This window comes from Antedon bifida, chromosome 10 (assembly GCF_963402885.1).
Source record: "Antedon bifida chromosome 10, ecAntBifi1.1, whole genome shotgun sequence".
In the NCBI taxonomy this organism is placed as follows: domain Eukaryota; kingdom Metazoa; phylum Echinodermata; class Crinoidea; order Comatulida; family Antedonidae; genus Antedon; species Antedon bifida.
Genome location: NC_136235.1, coordinates 6,484,015 through 6,511,208, shown reverse-complemented (window position 1 = coordinate 6,511,208; position 27,194 = coordinate 6,484,015). Strand labels below are relative to the sequence as shown.

At 31.5% G+C, this 27,194-nt stretch overlaps 2 protein-coding genes across 2 annotated transcripts; one reads left to right on the top strand and one right to left on the bottom strand.

Moving 5' to 3' along the window:
* Positions 1-1,741: 1,741 nt before the first annotated feature.
* Positions 1,742-9,286, bottom strand: LOC144854609 (calretinin-like). The gene is made up of 13 exons (XM_078712545.1): positions 9,218-9,286; positions 8,367-8,423; positions 8,002-8,097; positions 7,855-7,910; positions 6,680-6,712; positions 6,211-6,271; positions 5,778-5,834; positions 5,394-5,459; positions 4,507-4,562; positions 3,959-3,998; positions 3,065-3,118; positions 2,699-2,770; positions 1,742-2,059 (listed from the first exon to the last, which is right to left on the bottom strand). Exons 1-13 carry the CDS (start codon positions 9,284-9,286, stop codon positions 1,940-1,942), a joined length of 837 nt encoding a protein of 278 aa, XP_078568671.1. The 3' UTR covers positions 1,742-1,939.
* Positions 9,287-15,684: 6,398 nt separating this feature from the next.
* On the top strand, positions 15,685-23,060 carry LOC144853637 (NAD-dependent protein deacylase sirtuin-6-like). Its single transcript, XM_078711375.1, has 8 exons — positions 15,685-15,825; positions 16,795-16,922; positions 17,471-17,653; positions 18,358-18,417; positions 18,904-18,993; positions 19,325-19,405; positions 19,783-19,906; positions 21,928-23,060. Exons 1-8 carry the CDS (start codon positions 15,760-15,762, stop codon positions 22,618-22,620), a joined length of 1,425 nt encoding a protein of 474 aa, XP_078567501.1. The 5' UTR covers positions 15,685-15,759; the 3' UTR covers positions 22,621-23,060.
* The last annotated feature ends 4,134 nt before the right edge of the window (positions 23,061-27,194 follow it).

Below are 27,194 nucleotides of genomic sequence, written 5' to 3'. Positions count from 1 at the left end.
ATTTTAATACCTGTCACGCTGGGCTGAATAACCCCCATGGACAATGAACAGTTCATTGCGTCACTATAGCAGGGATTTTATTATGGTCAAGTTTCGTACAGTCCGACCATGGAGCTATAAAATGTTCAAGGAAGATTTGTTTTATTGGAAATACGTGACATAAAAAAGTATTCAATAAAATGAAACAATATTAGTAAAAACAGTATTACGTTTTAGATTGATTAATTCAAATGAGTTACTTGAAATTCTAATTTTAAAATCAAATTGGATAACAGAATTTCACAATTTACTACAAGCCATTCCACAAGAATGGAAAGACGTTATTAACATTAAATGAAAATACAATACAGGACAAGGTTCTGCCTGTTACGAAATGATGTAAAACATCAAGTAAGCAAATGTATAACTGTTTCATTAGGTATAGAACCAAAATATCATATAAAATGGCAATTATACTTTAATAGGCCTACTACAATTGATTGGATTAACCTAGGAACGTAAAGTAAAATTAATAAAGGAAATCAAGCTCAAACAACTATACTTTAAGTAATTACATAGGATTATTCAAACTATAAATATGTTATGTATATGGAAAATTGTAAACATAAATAAATGTCCACAATGTTGAAGATGATGCACATTTATTTTATATATGTGTGGAAGCAAATAATCTATGGATTTAAATAAATGACCATATACACTAAATAGATATAATGAGGCAAATTTCAAAAACATTGTAGTACCTATGGCAATGGAAATACATATGTAGATCACGTGTTCTCTATTGGTTTGCTATGTATATACAAAGCTAATGTATTAAAACAGCTAAATAAATGGAATTATGCCTCAATTTATCATCTTTATAACTGAAAACATATAAGAAAAAAACATACCATCAATTTTAAAAATAATAATTATGTATAAAATAGTATTGTGACACTATTTCACAAGAATGATATCCATAAGGTGTAATATATTATAAATGTTAATGTATGTGCAATATTTGTATACAGTTTTATGAAAATAGATCTACAGTTATATTATATTGTATTATACAACAATAAATTATTGTAAATAAAAATATACTGTATATTATACTTACATTAATGAATGAAAAGGGATAGGAGAGACCCATCTAGCTACGAGGGTGTGTCCCGTACTTCGGTTTGGTTTTAGCTTTGTAATGTACATTAAATTGTTATTTAATCATATAATCCATGTGAATCTTGAAGGCAATATTAAAGTATGTTTAGAATGTCTGTATTTATCAATATAACACCAGGCCTATTACATTTCATCACAGTATTTAAATAAACCATAATCTTATAATGCAATATATCATTTTATCATTAATATACCGAATCTCAATTTGTAATACTGAATGTAAACCCTGTATGTATGTAATCGACATATTTTCTATAATTTAATAACCTACTGACCTCAGACTGTGTAATATCATTTAAATATCCATTGTCTATCATTACGTGCAATAAAAGTAGGCTATCGCCACAAAAGAGAGAAAAATGGTATTTTACTATACAGTGCAGACTTGGAAAACAAATTTGAAAATTGAATTCAAATCGAGAGGATATGAAGGCGATGCACCAAATTTAAATCACCATCACAGATCAGAGGTCGTGTTTCCGCAACCAAAACAAAACATATCGGTTAATTTTTTTAACCACTCTAAAATTAATTTAAAACAAATTGTGCATGTTCAAACCGTAACACCAAGCGTCTAATCACAACAGAACAATTTGTTTTTCGGGTTAATGTTAAAAGTTATCGCATTAATTTATCTGTTAATTATGCCTACTGAAATGTTTACAGTAGTTACCACCACCAATATACTATTTTCACCTATAACCATAGTGCTAAAATAGAAACATCATCAGTGTGTTATGCATCTTTTCAAATTCAATTTTGGCTCCCTCATAATCTAAGGTGCCACTGGAATCATTTCAAGAAGTTCTTTCTTTGAAAATCTTCCGTCTTTATTGACATCATACAAGTCTTTCATTGCCACTGCGTAATCTTCAATTTGACTCATTGTAACTGTCTGAAAGCATAAGAAATATTCAAATTCACATTTATTCAGCAATATAAGTATTTACATTGTTACAGAGACAAGTAGTAATTGTCTGTAGTCGTAAGACCCTTTGGAAAAAAAATATTATCTCAAAGAGAAACATAAAATAAGATTTTAAAGGAATTTTATGACGCGATAGGTGAATTAAATGACGCGATATGAATAAAATGTTTTGAATGAAATAATTTGAATAAAATGTTTTGAATGAAATATTTTGAATAAAATGTTTTGAATGAAATATTTTGAGTGAAATGTTTTGAATGAAATTGGAGCTTCTATTCATCTATTGACTATTTGAGCTCAATTACTCTGAATTGACAATTACCCTATATCTCATCATCTAACTATTCAAGTTAAATATATTCCTTATTTAGGCCTATGTATTATTTCACCATTTAAGTTAACTTTGAAACGCCTCCTAATTATGTCGTAAACACAAACTACTATTTTATCAACTTTTTTCCAAAACGTATTAAGAACAAACCTTGTCACGGCATCATTATGGCGCGCCAAGCTATCATCGGAATTCACCGTCTAGTTCCATTTACTAATTGTTTACACTTTTCAATAGGTTTGATTAAAAAAGCAACATTTTGAGTTTTTACTTACATTGTGGTGTTTACTTAATAGATCATATAGAAATCCTATAATTTCGTCACCATTTATGGTATCATCATTATTCTAAAACAAAGAATTATAAGCAGGTGTACTTTTGTTTCGCCAGGAAAAACCTGTCTAGGCCTATATGAACTTAAAAGACCGAAACATAAAGTAAGAAGAGAAACACACATAGGCTACTATTTCGTTTTAATTTACCTTGTGTAGATAGTTAAACGTTTTTGTCAATCCAGGGAATAATGAATATGTTGTTAGTCTAGTTTGCCATTTTGTTTAAAATAGATGCACAGTTGATAATCTAGCATCTTGTATGTTTTACATTAACTTGTAGATTAACAACTTAATGCTTGCACTTACGTAATCATAATGTTTAAATATTGATTCGAATTCAGTCAAGGTAACTCCTGAATTCTGGAGAAAAAAAATATTTTAGACATTTGTATAAGCGGTGATATTTCATGAAGAGCGCTTTCTAGATGGATATATTGATTTATTTATATATCGGTATCTTTAATTCAATAATACCATCAAAGGCAATAAACAGAATGATAACATAAATGCCATGTCAACAAATTAGTTGAATTGGAACACTTATTTACATTGTTAAAATATAAGCACGAGCGTCGTTATTTGGCAATTAAAATCAAAATGATTGAAATCTACTACAGAAGGTATGAACAACAAAAATAAATTGCAAAAAAAACCATTTTTCTACGCTTTTTACGATCTGCGTATACACGCCATTTTTATCATGTCAAAAGTTGCTCCATATTATGAAATACACTTTCGTTAAAAAAGTTTCATTAAAAAATAAATTTTTGTTCAGAATTTATGAGCAATCATAAAAGTTTATAAAATCGCGCGTAACTTGCGCTACGCGACTCTAACGTCATAATAACAAAGTTTCTTGAACATCTACAGCCTACAGGTCAATCTTATGACAAAGTTATACAATCTTATGTTGGCAAAAATTAGAGATACACGACGAACACAATTTTGGAAAGAAAAAGAATAAGATAGAAAAACAAAGATTCTGACAAAAACAAGGGGTTATCCGCAACAAAAGTTGCGGATAACCAATAAAGGAAAAAAAAAGACACAGGACGATTACAAGGAGTTATCCACCGTGTGTGAATGATTTTGTATATATAATCTATATACGACTGATCGTGAAAAGTGATTTTATATTTGTTTTTCCAGCTAAACCTATAAAATAAACAAAAAATGTGTTTTAGATTCTAAAACTTTTACCTCAAACTGTTTAAAAACATTTTGTTCAACTGGCAACAGCCTGTAAAATAAAAATGATTTATTACTTTTTAAAAGTTATTTTTAGTATTATTTTTTATAAGTATCTACATTCAGATTGAAAAGTATATCAAGTTGGCAATTGTTTATATGTTAAAAAGTAAAGGTTTGTTTATACTATGTGTTTTCAGAAGAATTTCTCAATTGTTACGTTACGTCTTCTTACGCACTACATAACATCATGTACTAACAACATTATTTTAAAGTGTTCAATTAACATACAAAAATGTGTATCTTATTGATGCGCTATCCCACTGAAAAATAGAAAGTCATATCTTAAAGTATTAATATTATAATAATATATAATAATAATACTGTCTTGAAACTTACGGTAAAGTTATACTGGTTTACGTACTAAACGAACTATCATATTAATGTACCAATAGAAGCCAGAAGAAAATGTTTTTAATAAGTGCCATTCATTATGAGATGCATTGATGTATTTTTACTTTTATTATTTAAATATACCATACTCAACGTGTTTTCCTTACAATGACAATTCCTGAATGCTAATTTTGCCGTCGTAGTTGCTGTCAAACTGCGCAAGCTAAAAGTATATAACAGAGAAAAAGGTAAAGGTAAAGTCGAAACCTAAGCTAATGCTAACGGCCGTGGTGCCTATCTCCATTTCCTTAGCGTTTGGGCCAGACTCCACTAAGTGTGTATATTTGTGGGGGGTACGCCACTCCTCCCGAACAGAGAAAAAACAAGTTCTTATATCTCACCTATTACAGTAAATTTATTTATTTCAACTTTAATTATAGAGGGTAAACCTTCCAGCTGAACCTTCAGGCCAACTATATCACTATGTGCTCTCTTTAAAATGACAAAATAGAATTTAGAAAACGGCATGAGCGAACTGTAACTGTGGATAACTCATTTGTAGGCCTAATAACCGAAGGGCAAGATTGTTCATAGGCTTGAAAGCTAGACAGCCAATCTGGCATTGTACCCTCTGTGAGGGTGTATGCAAAGATTTTAGAAGAGTATGGTGCTGGTGCGAAGTGGATTTGAGATGTGCATTACTATTGCACCTAATAGTAAATTTAATTCGTAAAGGCTGTAATATATGTTTATAAATTACTAAATTTTAGTTACTGGTTTTCATTCTACTGCTTCTATATTTTAATTTTTGTATGAGTAAAAAATACCACTGAGTTGTTTAGAATATCTTCTCTGCCGTAAATTATAAATATACTGAAAGTATTAAATTGATCTTTTGTTGCGCGTGCGTAACATTTGAGAACTAAACAGTAGGCTTAGTGATGTTTCTACATATACACGCCGAGGTGTTATATAGGCCTATTACAAATATTTATCTTAGGCCTATATGAGATTTTAAATTAAATACTCCGGAAAAAAATATGTTTTAACTTACAATACTGCTTTTAAAATCAGCAATTGTTGTCGCATCATCTTTTGGCATTATATCAGCAAGGAAATCCTAGAAGACAACGTTTTAATGATTACACTCTGAAATACGCTAGATTGAAATAGCGCATTTGAACTACGTCATTTTTATAAATTTTACAGTTTGGACAAACCAACGGATAGTAGTTAGAAAATAGAAATTAACTAGAAGAAAAATAATATTTTGATAATTACAAAACAACAATGTTGAGTACAAATATTCCTTGGTTAAACGGTATACAGTCGATAATAGCGGAAAGGAAGCATACTTTTTGCTAATCCATCACGTGATTAAGCACTGTAAGGATTATCTTTAAATATTAACATACATTACAAAAAATACACTACTAACGTCAAGTTCGGTCGCTTCAATATAGTTGTTTTTATCTTTGTCATACTTTTTCCAAATCTGAAATATTGAAAAAATGAATGGCGGTCACTGTTAGAATTTGTCTAGACGTAATTTTGATATAAGATAGTACATCCTATAACACTCCATGTCTCATCATCTTCATTTGACCTCAAATGAAACAATAATATATAGGCCTATTTGTTAGTTTTACAGTCGGTTTTTAAATGTTTTTAAATCTTATCTTTTACATTTCATACCATTTTAAATTGTTTTAATTGTAATTGTGAATATCCTAAATTTAAGAAAATAATGAAAAAATAGAGTATTATGAGAAATATGTATTTGTAATAATTATGAACAAATAAAATTAGTAGGTTACACCACAAAAAAAGAAAAAATCAATAAACTATTAATTAAAATGAAATAATATTACCTGAATAAACTCAGAGCTGTGAATGTTTGTATTTACATTTTGCTTTGTTGTTGTATACTCCCTAAAATGCAATTCAACATAAATTATAATTATTGGAAAAATCAAAATGAAAAAAAAACATTCTCTAGATATATCAATTTCAAAGATTATTCTAAACATTCTATATTCTATTATCGCCATCCTTGTTAGGATACTGTACCTACCCTAATAAGTAATATGCTGTATTTATCCTTTGCGTTCAATATGGATTTAAAACATAAAAAATGAGTTTCTCTTGCATATAATTTTACATGCGTTTTCTCAGTTGAAATCTATATTTAATCAGTAAGTCTGCCCACCCGTCGAAAACGTGTACTAATGCTAGTAATTATATACATATTATATAGATAAATATGGACATGGTGTTTGGCCTACAGTCCGAATCGAAAACCAATCGTACAGCACAAAGCTTAATAAACTTTTTACTTACGTATTGGGTGTCGCTTCTTCCCAATTACACATGCTAAAAAACAATAAATATAATTATACTGTAAAATGTATTCTTCAAAAACTGTTAATGTAATTGTGAATTAATATTCTACAGGGTAAGGGTGTATTAAATTAGTCGCCGTTGCAATTCCGTACACTCCAGAACTATGTAACATGATACGCAGGAACAGTTCCACTTGCATTAAAATAACTTTTGTTTCTTCAGGGGGAGAATGGGATATATGCAAAATATTTAAAAATTGGAAATGTATGGAGGTAATTTGAGACTGGTAAAAGACATACGGACATTTCTAAAAATATACCAGACGTGTCATTGTATTTCTTGATTTTGCGAAAGCTTTTCACACAATCATGACTCATAAGAAGAGAGAGAGTGAGAGAAGAACGGAACGGTTTGCTAGATTTACCACGTGAAAATGTTTTCGTGTTTATACCGATGTAAAATTTCCGGTAGTCCGGTAACCTAAAATGACTATTTTACACGACGTTTACATTAAACAGTGACAAACATTCCTTCACACTGAAATTGAGAACCATACGATACACTTACTAGAAGGGAGCGAGCACAAAATACCCGGTTCATACATGTAACTGAGCAAATTTTACGGTAACAATTACATCAATATATGTTGTAAAGCATCAGAACAATTTACTTAATCCCTGCCGTAAAAGCTATAGATTAATTAAAGGTTGTCCCACAGAACATGAACAATGAAGATTAATAAAATCAGACTTGAATAGGCAGTTTTAATAAAGTTATTCCTTTCTGAAGAAAAAAACGAACAATAATTATTTCACTTATAAAAAGACAAAATAAACGGTTAATTTGAACTAAAAACCCATTGTTTGACAGACAATTTATGTATGTTTTGCTGTGAATTAAATTTTTTCCAGGTAATTTATTTTATTTTCTCGATCAAGTTTTTGGTCAAAGTGAATAACTAATATGTGTCATTAGAATGGCATATTAAACAATTATATCTAACCAACCACTGTACCACACCTTAATTATTAATTAAAATGTGATATCAAACAAGGATAAGTATTAGCATTTCAATTCCTCAGAACATTACAATAATAGATAGACCTATCTCAAAATTGATTGAATATTTATATATTTGAACCCAATACAATTGAACAAAGATATCAACTTACTTTGCCATTTCTTTGTATCCCAATTTGTTGTCACCATTTTCGTCGCAAGCGTTTATCTACATGATTTATTAAATAACACTCATGAGATAAATAATTATTAAATAATCTGGGAGTTAGAGGATCTGATCATATGAAATAATTACTTACAATTTCGGTTTTAATAATATGTAGGTCACTATCAGATTTAGATAAATCCATGACTCTTTTTTCATTAGCGAGACTGATCAGATTTGAAGCAAATTGCTGTTAATAAAAAAAAATAATAATATTCAGTAAATTTATTTTACTAATATTTATAAATTCGATCTTAGCGGACATAATAACATTGAGAGAAATTACAATCTATAGAGACGTGGGCTTCTCACTTATATGTCTATGTGTTATTTGGGAATATTTGGGAATTTGGGAATATTTGACGTCGATAATTTATAATTCGGGACAAATTTCTAGATATGTGACATTTGAACTTGAAATATTATGAATGGTTTGATATTAAAATTATATAGGCCTACTTCCAGTTCTTCATTTGCAATATATCCATCTTGATCAGTATCGCTCAGATTCCATATCTTTAAGAAATAAAGTATTTTGTATTAGATTACGTATAAAACTAAGTATAATATGCTTGGTAATTGCCTGTTGATGTGAACTATGGTACTTGTAATCATTATTATCCTAATATCCCTATTAATCTACCACTAATTCTTATACTCTCTAAAGGTAAAGGTCATCAAGTAGCTTCAAACACTATTGTCGATCAAGTTAAAACATTTGCGAAAGTTGAAGAATCGTGGATTTGGTTTGTTTTGTTGACCTTTTATCGCGCCGCGCCTTTAGTCAGTTATGTCAATTAGACGGAATCATTACAAAATAGTATAAACGCGGAAACCTTGCCTTGCAAATACTAAGGCCGAAAATGGGAATTTGTAAATTCGAACTGGGCATGTGCACACTCCAAACACGCGTGGGAAAATAGAATCATATAAAAACATTTTGGACTGGGCATCATTCATTATTTTACAAGTCAAAAACACATTGAATCCTAACACCAGTGACCGAGAATCAGGAACATACAACAGACGTATAAGAGAGGCGATATGAATCCGAAGAAGAGGACAAAACGATGAAATTGGAACGATCCGACTCAACTAAGTCAGAATTGCCCAGAATTCAGCCTATTTACAGCTAGTCACTCTTTCTGGATAAACTGTTTGTGTAAAGAACAACCGAACTGTCAAATTTGTTTTATTCCGATTTGGTTTATTTGTTAAAAAGACATTTATAAATGTACTGTTAATTGTTTGTTGCGCACTGTTGGTTTTCCTGTCAGGACCCGTGTTAATGCGATTAACAGTAAACTTACCATGTCAAGATCCGCAGTCGTGATCCCACAGTCTGCAATAAAGTTTGCAAGGGTGTAGTGACTCGCCATGTCTACACTTCTAATGTAGTTTGTGCTAATCTAATTTCAAGAAAAACAAGTTATGAATGTATCATAATTATACTTTTGAACAACATTTTGATTAAACTATATTTTATCCTTTTACAAGAGTGTATGAACTTTAAAACTTGAACGAGGCCCAATTTACTTTTCGTTACCTTTAGTGTCGCAACTAAAATAAAACGGATGAGAGAACAAAGAACGCAAAATATAAATAATAACAAACAAGAAATAAAAGCTTATACTAATAATGATAATAATAATATAATACATCGAACATTTATAAAGTGTTATATACCGGAGTCTAACAGCGCAACAAGAAAAGAATAACTATTGAAATAGGAATAGTTTTAAGGAGAGACTTAAATAATAGAACGAGGAAGTTAGTTCCAGATCTCTGGTGCCTGAGCAAAGAAGCCTTTAGGCACTAATTTAAGGTTGGTTCTAGGTGGTGTTAACATAGAGGATCCGTTTCCAAAGACCTCTGCGTAGTGAGACATATGATTTAATAAGTTCATGAAGATAATGTGGAACAGTGCTATAAAGACACTTAATAGATAATATATATACCTAATACACATAATATATAATGAAAAGGTTGCAATCTTGTACTGTATACACTTTTTAACTTTAAGGCAACCAGTTGTGAAAGCAAAGATTAGAAATGATCAAAATGCCTTGCATGAAAAGTTTAGCAGCCCTGCTTTGAAGAAGTTTCAGACGCTTTTAAGATAGTAAAAATATCTTTCTCAGAACAACCATGGAGCAGAGAATTATAATAATCAAGACGGGACAACACCATACAGAGTATTCAGCCTGGCAGGTGGACTGATCAATGTACTTTCGGATTTGGTAAATGTTGCGAAGATTGTAGTTAATTGATTTGGAGAGAGAAGTAATATTGTCAGACATCCCCCATCAAAAACTACCCCAAGAACCTTGATAGATTTATACTGTTTTACGGTTAAATTGCCAATTTGAAGAAATATTTATCAGCCTTTGCACGGGACGCCGCAATAAGAAATTCAGTTTTGTCATCACTAAAAAAAAAAAAAAAATCATCAGCATAGAGATGATACTTAACACCATGCCGGGTAATAATATTACTCATAATAATCATCAGAAAATAATTGAGGGCCAACACACTACACCCCTGCGGTACATAGTATTCTAATGCTTTTTTATCTGAGTATTCTTTAGCTAGGCCTACTCTAAATCTAACCTGTATGATTTAAACCAATTGATCACTTTAACATGAAACCCATACAATTCTGAGAGCCTTTCGTTCAATACAGAATTATTTAGTGTCAAAGGCCGCCGACAGATCCGGCGCAACAACAAATTCATGAGTTGTCCCATTGTCGAATTATGATTTAATGTTTGTTTAAGTTCGCCCAAACGTCTCTCTTTTAAGTAAATTGCGATTGTACAGAATTATATAATATTATTCATATGGACTTACCTCTCCAGATCAAATTATTAAACTTAGGCCTACAAAATGAATGCTGGTTGTGTGTAAACTTCTGCTACTTCACGATTCGTTGCAAATGGTATTGATGGCTGTTCGTTTACCTTTTTTATAGGCATATATTTTTTGAATTGAAATTTATAAAGAAACGATTGTTTGCAATATTAACCACTAGTTCACCTATTTTTTGACCAAGGTTGAAAAGAATGGTTTCATTATAAAGAAACGATTGTTTGTTTTCAACCACCTAAAGACCTTGAATTAACCAATGTCTTTTATTCTTTCCTATTAAACTGAGAAAGTTACAGTTGAACTGTTTTAGCCGTTTGGAAATGAGCAGAACAAATTCTTGAAAATAACAATAGGCTATCGCTCGAAGAAATAACCTATACAAATTGGATTCTTCTCTGGTGATCTGCATACACTGATGTTCGAAAACACCAATGAAACACGAAACCTTCGCCTTAAAACGTCTGACATACCCATGTTTACAACTCTCAAGATGCTCTCCAGATGGCGATTCTGAGATGACAGCGCGTGATTGTAGTTATAAAGTTCAGTCAATTTTTGTGTTAACTTATATTTAGTGTTACTTTCTATGGACCGGAGATTCCGAAATAAAATATTGATTGAATGAATAAATTACAAACTTCCGATATTCAAAGATGGGATCCAAGAATTAAATTTTGTGAAATAAAACCTTTATTTAGTATGCAGCCAGTGTAAACCATCTAATGTGCCTGTGATATATGACAATTCAGACAACTTAGTAATCAGTCGTGCAGCCGTATTTTGTATGAGCAGTTGTTTGAAGCGCGAGTATCAATGAATAGGCCTAATATGCATTCAGTTTAAGAACTTTTTGCCATCCAGACACGAAGTTCAGAGAAAAAAATTTTCAAGCAATGAAATCGATAATTCACTCTAGGTTTAAACGATAGATAAATATGAGTATCATCAACATAAACATGATAGCTAAGGTTATAAATAATATCACAGATAGGGTATACTGTAGGCCTGCATAAATTGTAAACTATACTAGACCTATTTCAATAGGTACTCCACTATTTATTTGTTTATAAATGAAAATAGTATTCCGCTTTTTAAAAAGGCCAAACTTGTTTGCAAATGTCTCAATAAACACCCACGCATGTCAAACCTGTTCACACCACTTTCAAAAACTGATAAAACAAAATGGCCCATTGATTTTATGAAACTGAAGTCCCTCTTGCGAAAAAAAGAGTAATCTCACGAGTGCATTGTTAGTGGGACAATTACATGACAATGTTTCCGTTGATTTGAAAACCGAGACTTTTGTAATTTGTAAGCGTTTTCAGACTAAACAAGCTTTGCTGTTCCAAAACTAATGTTGGTGTTAATAAATAACGTAAAATACAGGGCCCCAATGAGTTCTAGCTGTTTAGGCAACCATGGGTAAAGAAAAAAAAGCAATAATAAACTATGATAGTGATGATGAAGTATTTAACACATCTGTGTATTTATTGTAAAGTAATCATGAGAATATAGGGCGATTATGGATCTAGGTTTTAAACTACATTTAAACCCACTCTGGGTGGGTATACTTCCTAGTAATAATAACGTTGTTCTTGTAGGCTCAATAACGCTTTATTCGCCTTCACATTTACCCTGGTCAATTTTAATCAAACATTATGGAAACATACTCTTATGTTGCAGCTAGTTAAACGAACTTGAGGGAAAAAAAATCTACTAAAATGAGACACGAGTTATAGAAAAGTATAGATAAGGATTGGCACTGTTGCAGAATTATACTGCGCAAGTCACAATTCTGAATATTTATTTTACCACACAAGTGATGAACCGAAAGCTCGGCATTTTTATTGTTATATATCATTATGAATATTTTACTTGCTTCTTTTTATAAAGTAAAGGTCAGTCCTACGTACTTTTCTCAATGCGGGGTATTTAAAATGCTAGATATGATTTAATTTAAAACACCAGTGAGAATTTCACACCTGTACATTGTTGTTTACTCGTTTGGTTTTGACTTGTATTTGGTAATATAAAAATACAATAGAGTGAAATTAAATGCAATGACCATAAAACAATTATATCAAATTAATAAACCTACTTTCATATACGTTACGGCCTTGAGAGAGAGATCAGAATTAAAACTACAAAATGACATGAGTTATAAATAATCCTTAATTTTAACTTGGTGTAAATGTTAATTTGAAATGAAAACGTTTTATTTATCAAAATATTTAATGTCATTATGAGCTTTTTAAATCAGATGAAAGACCACTTCAATTCTTTTCAGATTGTTTTTAATTAATCAAATTGCGTTTTATCGAAATAGTAAATTGAGAATAAGGTGCAAACGCGCAAGGACAAACCATCTAAACACAGCCAACCTGGTGTATACTGTATACCATGTGAAAATGTCGAACGTCGAGAAACTCAACAGTTCTTTTCAGAACTAACATACGTGGTGTACCGCAAACTTATAATTATATCAACATTTGATTTCGCCATGCAAACCTTCAAACAATATATTACTTGCTTCTTTTACAAAGTAAAGGTCAGTCCTACGTACTTTTCTTAATGCGGGGTGTTTAAAATGCTAGATATGATTAATTTAAAACACCAGTGAGAATTTCACACCTGTACATTGTTGTTTACTCGTTTGGATTTGACTTGTATTTGGTAATAATAAATAATAACTTTATTGAACATACGCCTTTAAATCGGCGGCACACGTTCTTCTGGACGGTGCGTTCTTACATAAATTACATACATTAAGTTAGCCAGAAGGCTAAATAAAAGTATAAAGAGAAAATAAAAGAAAAAACATAAAATATAAAAGTACAATAGAGTGAAATTAAATGCAATGACCATAAAACAATTATATCAATTTAATAAACCTACTTCCATATACGTTACGGCCTTGAGAGAGAGATCAGAATTAAAACTACAAAATGACATGAGTTATAAATAATCCTTAATTTTAACCTGATCTAAATGTTCAATTTAAATTGAAAACCGTTTTATTTATCAAAATATTTAATGTCATTAGGAGCTTTTTAAATAAGATGAAAGACCACTTCAATATTACCGTCAAAACTCTTTGTTTAATCAATCAAATTGCGTTTTATCGAAATAGTAAATTGAGAATAAGGTGAGTATAAACCGAAGATATCGAAGATTGCGCGACCCAAGGCCGTTCGATGTCAAAGGTAAATGTAAATTTTCAAAATTGCTCAGGTGGTTGCTTGGTGGTCGGTAAAGATTACATTAATTGGTTATAGGCCTACCTAGTATCTCTTGAAAGCCAATTGGTGCAACTTACTTATTAATGAAGCCTTTGGAGGGGTTGGATGACTTCCTTTGCCAAGTAATTGCTTTTTTTAATCAACTATACTACTATCACTTAAAATGCAATTTGTTTTTAATGTTTTAATTGTGAACAATCATTTTTTTTAATAACTTCACTTGCTACTCTGTGTCAGAGATGCAATTCAAACCACCCTCTAGTAAATGGTTTTGAAGATCTGTACAAAAATTAATATAAACTAAAATTTAAAATAAATATTAGACCATGACTAATAATATGTATTATGACTGCTTTTAAGCACTGTATTTCTCTACATAGTATTAGTAAAATGTAAATATTTGTTACTGAATAAAATGTGAATGAAGAACGCTGAATGAAAATCGCTGAAAAAAAAATAGTAAAAGTAGATTCGATAAATTAGTTTTTTGATCTACTTACCAATAATTGCAACAAGAAAACCAGAGTAATGTACATATTTGATGTATATAGGCTCCTAAGGAAGACTAAAATTAAAATCATACTATTTAAGCACTAGGAAACTCGCCAGGTGTAGTTAGGGAATAGACCTAGAGGGCGTACTATTGTGAGGTATATTAATTTAGTAACGTAATTATTTACGGAACACTATGATTGTCACCCTTTTTATTCCTATAGGACGTTATAGAATAGATATTTTTAGAATAATATACTTGTACTGCATTAGTTACGTGAGAACAAAATATACCTAAAAAATGTATAGTATTAGGAAACCTTTACCAGTGTAAACAAATAAGCTATAAATCCCAGAAAGTTTGTGTATATCTCCTTCCAAATTTGAGATGAGTTCATCTCACGTTTATTTTAATTGCCTGTTATGGATCGTGTATATTATGTACATTTGTGACAATATTCTTTCATTTGTATGTTATACAACATTTCTTACAATGTTAAAAGTAGCTAAAATACCGTACATGCATATTTACATAATAAGATTCTGTAAATAATACTAGCTGGTACCCGTCTAAAGGACAGGCACCATCTTATAATGAGTTTAAGGTGCGGGAATAAAAAAAGATAGTCAATAATAGTACAATGAAGTATACACACATCTATAAATGGATGTATAGTGCCGAAAGGTAATTGTACACCATTTATTTTAGAAAGAATTAGATACAGGTAATAGGCATAATTCTTTATACTAGATGGTACGCGAGCGATGCGATGCGGTTTTCGAATACACAATAATTTCATATGTATTTATTGTCAAAATTTGTTATACACTACATAACTACAGTGTATTGCAATACTATATCTACTATTATACCTAAAGGTTTTAAGTTTATCCCCCAAGGGCCCATAAATTTACATACTTGTGTTATACCAACTACTTATACTCTGGAATTGAGAGATTAGAATGTCCTATTCATCCTTTTTGTATAAACGTATTATTAAATCTATCAAAATAGTATTTTTTTTAAGAAACTCGGCTTGTTTTAAACATTATGATGCCGTACTCGAGTCTAATTTAATATTAGAGAGCCGGGGAACTTTCATAGACTTATTTGTACAGTCGTCGATTATTTTACATTTTAAGCAGTGCGCCACGTGCGTCAAAAGAGTCGGAGCAGAAAAAAAACATCATCTCAAAAAGGTACCTACTTACATAATTATTGATTTAGTATATTATTATGCTTAGAAAAGAAGATGTCAGTTAACTATGCCGAAGGACTGTCACCATATGATAATAAAGGAAAATGTGGAATGCCAGAGGTATTATTTTAATTCTTTCAACGTGTTTTATTCCTAGGCCTAGGCCTAGGCTCTAAAATCAAATCTCTTTTACCGAAGACCAAGTAAAATACCCGACCAACGTAAGCCTACTGAGTGTCGCCTGGAAATTCTAGGTCGTTTCGTCCAAAATATTCTTTGGAAACCAGCAGTGTGGTTGTGACTATTTGACAACAGCAACTTGCTCGGAAGAGAATTCGGAGAATATCTACATTTATTTGCCTCGAAATGCACCCTCGAATGCATCATTAGCTGATGAATACCACACTGAAATGGAATAATGTTTAAAAAATTATTGAGTAAATAAAAAATTCGCCGTGGTTAGGATTCCGGCACCGGAACTCAACTGCCCATTGTAACAGATTCCGACAGAAACTTTTCACTGAGAACTAAAACCTAAAACTAAAAAAAAACATCCCTCTAGGCAATGGTGGGTAAAGACGATGATGAATAAAGACGATGGTCAATAAAATACAATTTTTTGAATAAAAAAAGAATTTAAAAAAATTGATCGAGAATTGAACCTACAATGACCAGCAAAACCTCTAAACCCATAGCCGCACTACCACACCACTAAGCCAGCCAACCAGTCGGAAAAATTGGTGTTGAACTGTGTACATGAGGTTATAAAAATGTGCATGCATGAGCGATTTTCAATTGACCAATAAATTGCGTTCATTCTGCCGGAATCCTAACCACTTCGTAAAAAATTATGTATGTAGGCCTATGTATTTTGAAAAACATTTACATAGTTATAGGCCTAGTGGCTTCCATAAATTGACATGCACTACGGCCAATGGAAATAAATAAATATAATAAAATGTATTTAGCTGGTATTTATAAAACATTTCATACGTGTGATGCTGTTGTAAAGCAGTACTCGCATTCAATCAAGTATAAAGCCCTAATACTAAGGCCTAGTACTATCCTATTTTGTTTATTGTGTTACAGGTTTTTGACAGTATTGAAAAATTAGATGCAAATGTAAAACAACTTGCAGAATGGATTTCTGATAGTCAGAATGTGGTTGTTCACACAGGTGCCGGTATCAGTACTGCTGCAGGCATTCCTGACTTCAGGTATTTCCAAATAATATTATAAGCTCTGTCTACACTATCAAACTGCCCATATATGGATATGATGACATCGTATCACTTCCATATTTGAGCATATCACACTTTTTTTGTCAAACTAGTTTGATAGTGTAGACAGACCTTTTAATTTGTTTTTCCTTTTTATTTTCCCATATGTTTTGATTTTATTTATTATTTTTTAAAGCCCTTTATTTTATGCACACTTTGTTCCAAGAGTGAAAACTCACTGTTCTCCCAAAAGGTAACAATCCATAAAAAAAGAAAAATAAACACAAGAAGCTCACTACAACAAAATCCTTATGAAACAAGTGTTTTTGAGTGTTATTCGAAAAAAAAAATCCTGACACATTCGACTGAGTTTGAACCCATGACTCAAGAATCGAAGCTGAGCATCCAAACCATCAAAATGCAACTCCATTCAATACACTACATCTGTAAACATCTTAATGTTTATTATCTTTCTTAATGTAAATTTTAAATTGTCTCAAATTAAAATATAAAATTATTCTTTGCTTTGTTTGGTTTTTCAAAAGGGGTCCAAAAGGTGTTTGGACATTAGAAAAACAAGGCAAAAAGCCTGATGTCAGCATTACATTTGACGGAGCTAGGCCTACGCTTACTCACTTAGCACTGCTGGGTCTTGAAAGAGCAGGAGTGGTCAAGTATGTTATCAGTCAAAATGTAGATGGTTTACACCTCAGATCAGGGTTTCCAAGGTTAGTAATATGCTGCAAAGTTTTGGTATAATTTATTGAATATTAAGAAGCAGATCCGATTAAGAAGTCGTCTACTAATAATTGCAATTTATCCAGATTGTGTTGTATATACCCATTGTTTACTATGGTAACTATCAATGCTGATGCACAATGGTTTATAAAAGAGCACCCTCTATGTTTGGATTATTTGTAACATAATAGAGACCCCTCCCCTTCCTCTATGGCTTTGCTATAGTTTCCTCCCTATATTCCTGTTTTAATAAAAATTAGAACGCTAAAAGAAAAGGAAGAGGAATAGTTCGTTGGCAATTAATACCAATTCAATCCATGTAGATATTAAAAATTCATCTACAAATTTAAATTAGTATACAAGAACTATTTACTTTCAAGATATGATGAACGTTAAATAAATATATTTTATAAGACCAGTTAAGATCGGATAATATGGTTAAATAGAAATTGTAGCTTTGTTTTCCTTTATTATTATTTTATGTATATTTTTTGTTTCTTTTTCGTATTCGTATTTAATAATGTTATATCTTGGGGTGGGTCAAACTTAAAGTCTTTCAGACTTATATGAATCCCTCCCCCCACATGATTACTTCATTCCATTTATTATCATGTATGTATGTTATAATAATGTGAAAATAAATTAAATTGAATACTGTAATTAATATATTGTTTACTGTATACTTTTTTTACAGAAGTAAATTATCAGAACTTCATGGCAACATGTATGTAGAAGAGTGTGATAAATGTGGCAAGTAAGTACTGTTAATGTCAACTGTTTTAATTGATTTCTTGTTTTATAATTATACCCCTTTCACTTGCCCATAAAAATTAATAAATTTAAACACATCTCAAACAAAACGGCGGTATTGATGCCCTGGTTTGTGCTAGTATTTTCCAAGATAATAATTTCCCCAGGGAGATATGGCACACCAACCAACACCAAGTACTTTACTTATAAATTAGTTGAGCAATTTATAAGGTAGAATTCAATAAGTGCATTTAAGTTATATAAGTGCATTTAAGTTAATCAGTCATCACTCATCTTCTGTTGGTTGAAAATAAGGCATTATTAAATTTGACAAAATCAGGACAAAATGTGGTGCTGCCCTCTATAAGAAAAATATGAGAGAGAATAATTATTATAAAGTTTTTAAAATGGTTATTCACCAGTATGTTAAAATTAATAATATATTGTTGCAGTTATTTCAAACGATGATGATGATTACTTTTTTTTTCAGGCAGTATGTTAGAAAATCAGCAGTACCAACATTGGGACTGAAGCTCACAGGGAACCATTGTACACAAACCAAGTCTAGAGGGCGCTGCAGGTTTGTACTGTTTTTTTCGGGGGATATTCAATATTATAAACTAAATTTGTATGCACACTAATTGTTCTTAATGGCCTGTTCAGTAAGATAAGTGTTCTCTCTGTATAACTTGCAGTTTACAAATTAGTCATATTTCTGTAATAAACATACTAATATTACAGTGTAAAGTCATTGTGCTTGGTTCACACTAGAGACACAATGCAATGCATGGATTATCCCCTTGCATCCTTCTGTTACATCCTAGTGGGAACCAAGCTTTATTGATTAACCTAGTTCTAAAAACCATAAACAAGTTGCATATAACATTTTCTTTAACTAATCTGTATTTTAGAGGAAAGCTTCGAGACACAGTCCTAGACTGGGAAGATGCTTTACCGGCCAGGGATCTTGAGCTTTCTGAACAACATTCCAGGTAAGTAAAGGTTAAATGTGGGTCGAATGTGGAATTTCATACTGTATAAACGCCCTCCTCCACCCCATAGAGCATTTTTAATAAACACCCACCTCGAAAAAATGCCCTGGGGCCTTTATTTATTTCCTCGAATAAACACCCTGATACATGCATTATATACACAAAATTGCAACACATTTCTATTTGTAGTAGAATTGATTGATTGATATGACCTTCAATTTACCAAGCATTTTGATACATTTTTTACTGTATTTTATCACTTCTCAATATTAATTGTGTTGTAATTTTTAATCACCAACAAAAGTATACGCCTCCCCCAATTTAACACCTCCCTCAATGCTAATCAGTTGTTGCACAGTATTTTCTTTTTAATTTAGAGAGGCTGATTTGTCATTGTGTTTGGGAACATCTCTTCAGATTGTTCCAAGTGGAAATTTACCCCTCCTAACAAAGAAGAACAGTGGTAAATTAGTTATTGTAAATCTGCAAGCCACTAAACATGTAAGTTTAAATTATTAACTTTAAGACACTAACATTTTTTTTTTCATTTCATTTATTTTTGTCTCCATAAAAATACAATATAAAAAAATGTTGTTGGGAAATCGGGGAGTTTATTGAGAAATTTGATTGGCAACTGATCTATGATTTGATTGATTAATTGATGATGTAATTTTGTGCTACTATTGATTGTTTGGTTAATGTACAAGGTCAGAATATAAGTTCTATAATAATTTAACTAGGGCCACAACTAATACAAATACAAATTATTTGTGCAGAATATGAATGCTCTGAATAACAGAGTGTAGTAAAATTATACCTATAACTCTCACACACGAGGGCCGGTTTTGTAGGCCTCACGCATACATGGCTATTTCTCACACAGCCATAAAAATATTCTGAAAAACATTATTTCGAAATTATCTTGCTATTTTGAAGGGAAAATAGCCTAGGACTGCACATTATTTAATTAATTTGAGCATAATTAGCCTAGGCATACGTTTATTTGTATTTTATGGTTGATGTAGTACAGGAAAGCCAACTCAGTACGTCGAAAAAATTAAACATAGATGGTGTATTTCGTGATTATTTTGAATTAAAATAACATAGATGGCGCTATATATAATATAAATTCAATGTCTCAAGCATTGGCCACTGAAAAAGTTGGCAGGTATAAAACATTCAGTGTATAGTTAATAGAACATTTCATAATTAATGTATTAGATATACTTGGAATCCCATTAAAATGTGGGTATTGTAGCATACTAGTCAACTCTACCAAAATTGAATGTCCAGTGTGCTGGCCCAGATTTTTCGATTTTTAAAACATATTTTCAATGGTCAACAAATCACGTAGAAGAATATTAATTTTCCTGATTTATTATTCTTTAAAGCTAACACTAACAAATCACCATAATGTGAGTCATGTTATATCATGTGAATATATATAGAAAACACAAAAGAATAAGTTTTCTCATTGAAATGAATTTATGATTATACTACTTATGATTAAGAAACAAAGATCTACTTTTCTTGCAAATAGACACAGTATTTTTAATAGTGCTTAACTTAATACAAGTACAATATTATATTGTAATTCTGATAATCCTTTTCTTTTTTCTTTCTTTCTGGAAATATTGTATATGCCTCTTGTAATTTGAAGTATGAAATATCATAATTCGATAATTTATGGACAATACAATAGATTATTGATAACACTAGTCAGTAACACTTCACTTAGATTAGTAGATGTAACAATAGATCTATAATCTTGTTTGTGCTGTAAAACATGCTTATTATATTATAAGAAACATTATCTAGGTCATGGCATAATGCTACTTAGGTAATTAATGAACAATACAATTTAATATTGCATTGTATAAAAAGTAGATAAAGCCATATAAAGACAAATTTGGTTAGATATCTACAATTTGTGGTACACCATCAACTTGAGGTTTTATTTTTAGTCGCATGCAACACGACTTTACAGCTCACTATGTCGGTCGGTCGGTCGGTCGATCGGTAAACACTAACTTGAGCACGCGACTGCAGCCATGTATCTGTGCCTTGTTTTATTTACTGACATTGAGTAATTTTTTATTCAATATTTTTTTTTGTGTAAATTAACTTATCCATACAGATTATGTTATAGAATTGTGTGGTATTATTCAAAGTAATTAAAAAGTTATTTTGTTGTTCTCAATGAGCATTGAAATGCATGTCTTTGATTTACGTGATTTTATAATCATTTTCTGACCTAAAACCGTGATGCTATGTTGCATGTAATGCATAAGACCTATAAAAGATTTAAACACTTTTTTCTTAATGTTGTAAATTTGATTTTTGTCTGAAAATACAAGCTCATGTAGTGTACATATGAAACGCCATATGTGCCAAAATATTTATCTTTTTACTAATTTCGGTCTAGAACCTAGACTACCTACCATAATATATGAAATGTGCTTTTTTAAATTGATTTTTATTGATAAATGATTTATTCATGGTACTGTAATTTTTTTATGCAGGACAAGAAAGCTGACATGAAGATCAATTACTACGTGGATGATGTTATGTCGCGTTTGATGGATCATTTAAAAATACCAATACCAAAAAATAGTGAAGAAATACAAACTACAAAACCTGTTAAATCTAACAATAAAATAGCGTCAACATTTATTAAAAAGGAAAACAGTAATTCAGAACATTTATCATGTAATGAAACAAAGTCGATTGTGACGAGCCATTCTAAGTTTGAAACGGATATATCAACAAGGGTTGTTAGTGAATATCGTTCTGCACAGGAATGTAAGCCTCAATGTGAAACTGACAGGAAAAATATATCGGTTACACTGAACAATTGCAGTAATGCACAGGATATACCAATTGATGGGACTGATGATAGTACAGTCGCACCTAAAACAGCAAATACTACATTGATAGTAGATTCAGTAGTACAGTCTTGTGGCACATCAATATTGCCTAGTGCGTCTGTAGAAACGATTGATACAATTTCTGGTCATTTACAATTGTGTAATGGGGATGAGTTTGGATCAAATATTGGACAACCTATTCATAAATTAAAAGTTGATGAATCAAATAAGAATGTTAATGGAGAGGTTAGTGAACAAAGATGCGCCAATTCTAATAAAAGAGTGACGAATGACCAGGATGTAGCAGATGATATAGGTCCTACAAACTCTAAGATTAATAAACAATAACATGAATGATGTGTTATACAGTTAAAGCAACTTACTGTAAAGATGTATTGTACCACACAAAGTATATCTTCTGACTCTTGTGTTTCCTTAGTAGTAAATTGGACATATTTTTAAAAGTGCGTATGCGTTGACCTCATTTTAGTTGTTTTTTGCACGGGGCCAATTCTTAATGTCTTTTCCAAAGGACTGTGCTTTTGCCATACAATACTTATATAAGTAATAACTAATTATAAGTCTTGATAATTTTAGCAATAATTTATTCTGCTTTGGAAATACAAGTTTTCATATCACATGGATATTAATAAATCACTTTTTTTTTTTACAATAAATCTATGAAAAAAAAGGACTTGTTTAGTTGTGTTTATATCATATAGATGTGTAAAGTGAAGCGAGTGTGTTATTTTTAATGCCCCATCATCAGTCACTTCAAACTGGTCCTGTTCAACCGCAATGCCACTTTTTAAGGACAATTATGTTTGAATGGACAAGAATCATGAGAAGGGTATCTCGCCACTGTCTCTCTATGGGTTAATGTGTGTTGTACCAGTAAGATGAGGTAATCTGGAATATTTATTTAAGATATTATGATATAATTTCACGTAATAGTTACTCACTTTGACCAAAAAGTGGATAAAAAAAATTAATTACCTTCAAAAATAAATGTAATTTAAAGCAAAAAATACTTATATGCCTACTGTCTGTCAGACAATGTGTTTTGGTTAAAATTAACCGTTTCTTTTGTCTAAATTGAATAATTTGTTTTTTGTTGTTTTTTTTTTACAGAAGTGAATAACTTTATTAAAACTTTAAAATAGCGTATTATTTTGATTTTATTGATCATTATTTGTCATGTTTTTGGGGTACAATCATCTTTAACTATCGCGTAGGCTTTTAACTACCCGTAATAAAAATACCAAAATACTGCTGTTCATTATTATAGAGCGATATTATTTGTTTACACCAACACGATAAGTCAGTAGGAATCTTGTAACAAATCAACATCCCACTCAGGAATGCAACAATGCTGATTATACAATGGACATAAGACTTTAATATCTTCCGCTTATATTGTTGTTGCTAAAATGTACTAAGTGTTTGTATTATTTGATGTTGTTGTTTGTGTATCAATATGCAATTGAAAATTGTGGTTACAAACTTGGCCTTAAATACGTTGGTTAGATATGTTGGTCGCCATGACGTAACAACTATTTATTTATCATGCAAACTGCATCGTACTAGACCTACATGCCTCATTTTTTAATCAGCTACAGCTCACTATGTCGGTCGGTTAGTCGGTCGGTTGGTCGGTAAACACTAACTAACACGCGACTTCACCCGTGTATGGCCTTGTTTATTTACCAACTAGTTGTCTATGTTTGTGTCGTGTGGTGTAGCCTGCAGATTCAAAACAGGGTACACACACAATGTTTGAAACTCCAAAATAAGCATACTTTAAAACATCCACGTATCCATCCATTCCATTGTTTCACAGCCATAATACAGTAGCATAGAATAAAACTTCCAATAGGATGGCGATGGGTCCGCATGTCCGAGTGCGAGAAGAAACAAAATAGTTTAAACACCATCTAAGCAAAAGCATCTACAGTTTACGTGTATTAGATGTAACCACGGAAGAGCGAAGTGTAATTTCACTCTACTCTGATTTAACAGTGTTATTCGCCGTTTCTCAACAATACGATTATTAGTTAATATCAACGGGAGTCACGTGTAGTGGACGAAGACACGTCGCGAAAGTATATAAAATTGATAAAACACATTTCTATACAAAACACTAAACATCATAAATACTGAGTAAAAACATATTTTAATAAAATCTAGATAAATCACAATCTTTGCAAATCAGTGTAACTCAAGTAGCGTGACATCAATTTTGTTCAGAATGACGTAAATTTTCCATTTGGTTTTTTTAAATATTAGTAGTGAGGAGTACTGTATACTATTATTGTTGATTCTTATAAGATCATAATTATTACAATACATCTGGTTGCTATTTATTTTTTGCCTATTACTAAACATAATCTAATTTTACAAAAAAAATATACTATGTATTTTTTTTTTAATAAACAATTCTGAGACTTTAAACAAATATTTATGAATGAAAAACGATAAATAAAATCTGGAGTAGATATTATTATTTAAGTTACGTTTAAATCAAAAATTATAAATTTTACAACAAATTGATATAAATGAAATTAATGTCGCTGGTAATATAGAATAAACCAGATTCGATCAGAATTAAAGTTGTTTAGTCATTGACTAGTTCAACGAACTTAGTTTATAAAGCTCTGTCTACATTATCAAAGTTTGATAGTGTAGACAGAGCTTGATAGGCATATAACGTTATTAAACTTTATTAGGTTTGGTATTACAAATTTACCTCTGCTCTTCTTAATAGTCGTTTCGCGCTACGTATTTAATATTAATATGAATAAATTGAGCTATGATTTAACCACAGTAGGCATAATTTATAACAAAAATAATATATATATTCTTTATTTACATATTATTAGCAAGAGTTTATTTAATTATTTTGCTGTATCACAGCATCTTCGTTGAGCTGTGAGCTAATGTTGTAGACACCGTCGGTTGACTTTGTGTCCATCGGGGCGGCGGCGATGTTGTCCGTAGATTTCGCGTCTTCCTGTGTTACTGTTCCTTCAACGTTATCAATGTTACGTTTTTTGTCTTGTCTGATTGTATATGAAACACAGAGTAGAATCAGTGTTACAGCTACGATGATACAGACAGCTACTATAATGATAATCACGGCTGTATCTAGTGACGAATCGTTGTCGGCATTTTGTCCTGCGTTACCGCCGTCGTCGGTATCAGGTGTTGTCGAATCAGGTAGCACATCATCTAACAAAACTAAAACTTGAGAGGCAGTGTTGGATATGTCCAATGCTATATAAGACGCTTTGCATTTTACAGCAGTGTTATTATCTTTTTCTTGGATGTTCAAAATGTGCAATGTGCTATTTTCTGTTGAATAACGACGTTCAAGAATAATATTGACGCCTAATGTCCATGTCAGATTCAACGGTTGTTGGCCTACGGCGCTGCAATTATATGTAACATTTCCGCCTTCTATAGGTGTTCCAATCTGGATTAGGCGTACATCGGGAGGTTGAGGGAAAGGGACCACTTCACAAGATGCCGATTGCAAATCAGTAGTTACATCGCACGTAAACACCAAATTTTCATCGGAATCTTGAATAGTCAAATTAGTAGCATAATTAGTTGTATTATAAACTGCAGAAGATGAAGGTTGTTTAACCACGCGGGATGGTGCCGACCATACATTAGACCTAATTGGACCAGGTTGTTGATCTTTATTTAAAAAACACTCTAGACTAACATTATCGCCTGCTACTGGTGGACTTCTCCGTCCAAAATAATTTACGTCACATACAGGTTGAAACCACACCGACAACCTTGCCCTGTCTTCCATTCCAAAAGTGTAAAAGGAGCCAGGATTCTCAGTTCTAGAGTATCCGCAAATGTACTCCCCCTGATCGATGAATTGCATTTTCTTTATTTGTAAGCTGTATACGTAAACTGCGTCATTAAAATCATCGATATACTCTTGTATAATTACCTCGTAACGAATTCGCTTTTGGGGGTCGGTAGAGAAAATGGACACACCTAATGTAATATATGAATTAGAATCCTCATGACGCCAAACCATACTCTCTCCTGAAAGTAGTTCTCTTACTCGGCATGAAAGCAGAACTGTATCGTTAATATTTGCAACTATATCCCGCGGTTCTTCGTATAGGATAACACCAAATGTTAACGGCGATAACGTGATTAGGCCCATTGCCAGTTGTGCAATAATATACACACACTTATTCATGTTTAACTTTTTGTAGGCATATATGTTAATGTTTATAACGTGGTTTCTGTAGCACAAATGACTGAATCTGTTTTGTTACCATTCATAATATCGGAGATGGTTAGCTGATGTTACTACAAAGAACATGGATTATAGGGAGCTTGCATACACCGTTACGTCACTTAAGCTTACCCGCAATGAAATCCAACCAATGACAAATAACATAGTTTATAACTATCATCACTTTTTGGATTAACAACTTTTAAACGATTGATATAGGTGGTCTACAACAGCTTTGCATACATAGGCATTTGTTAAGTTATTAATTGGTTAACTGTGATTACATTTTTTTTATTAAAATACATTAAGTTCGGATCTTTAGGATGAGCTAAATAATGTGTAATATTGAAATCTAATTATGATAAATTGTTGTTTCCCTATATTTGAAAACTGTTTACTAGACACAATGTAATAAAGAGTAGGATTATTATTTAGCCTCATAGAAATAACAAGTGACAGTACAGTTAAAGTGTCATAAGTCAGTAAATGTGATTTTTGAAAGTCTTCAGCCTACTCCATGAAACGAGTAGAGTACATTATTAAATAACTTATCTCGATTGAGTTTGTTGGTAATTTTTCTGTATGTCCGTACATTTAGAATTTAAAATTGACTAGTTAAGTTAATTTAAGTAAAATAAATTATAAGCGGATTCTGAAT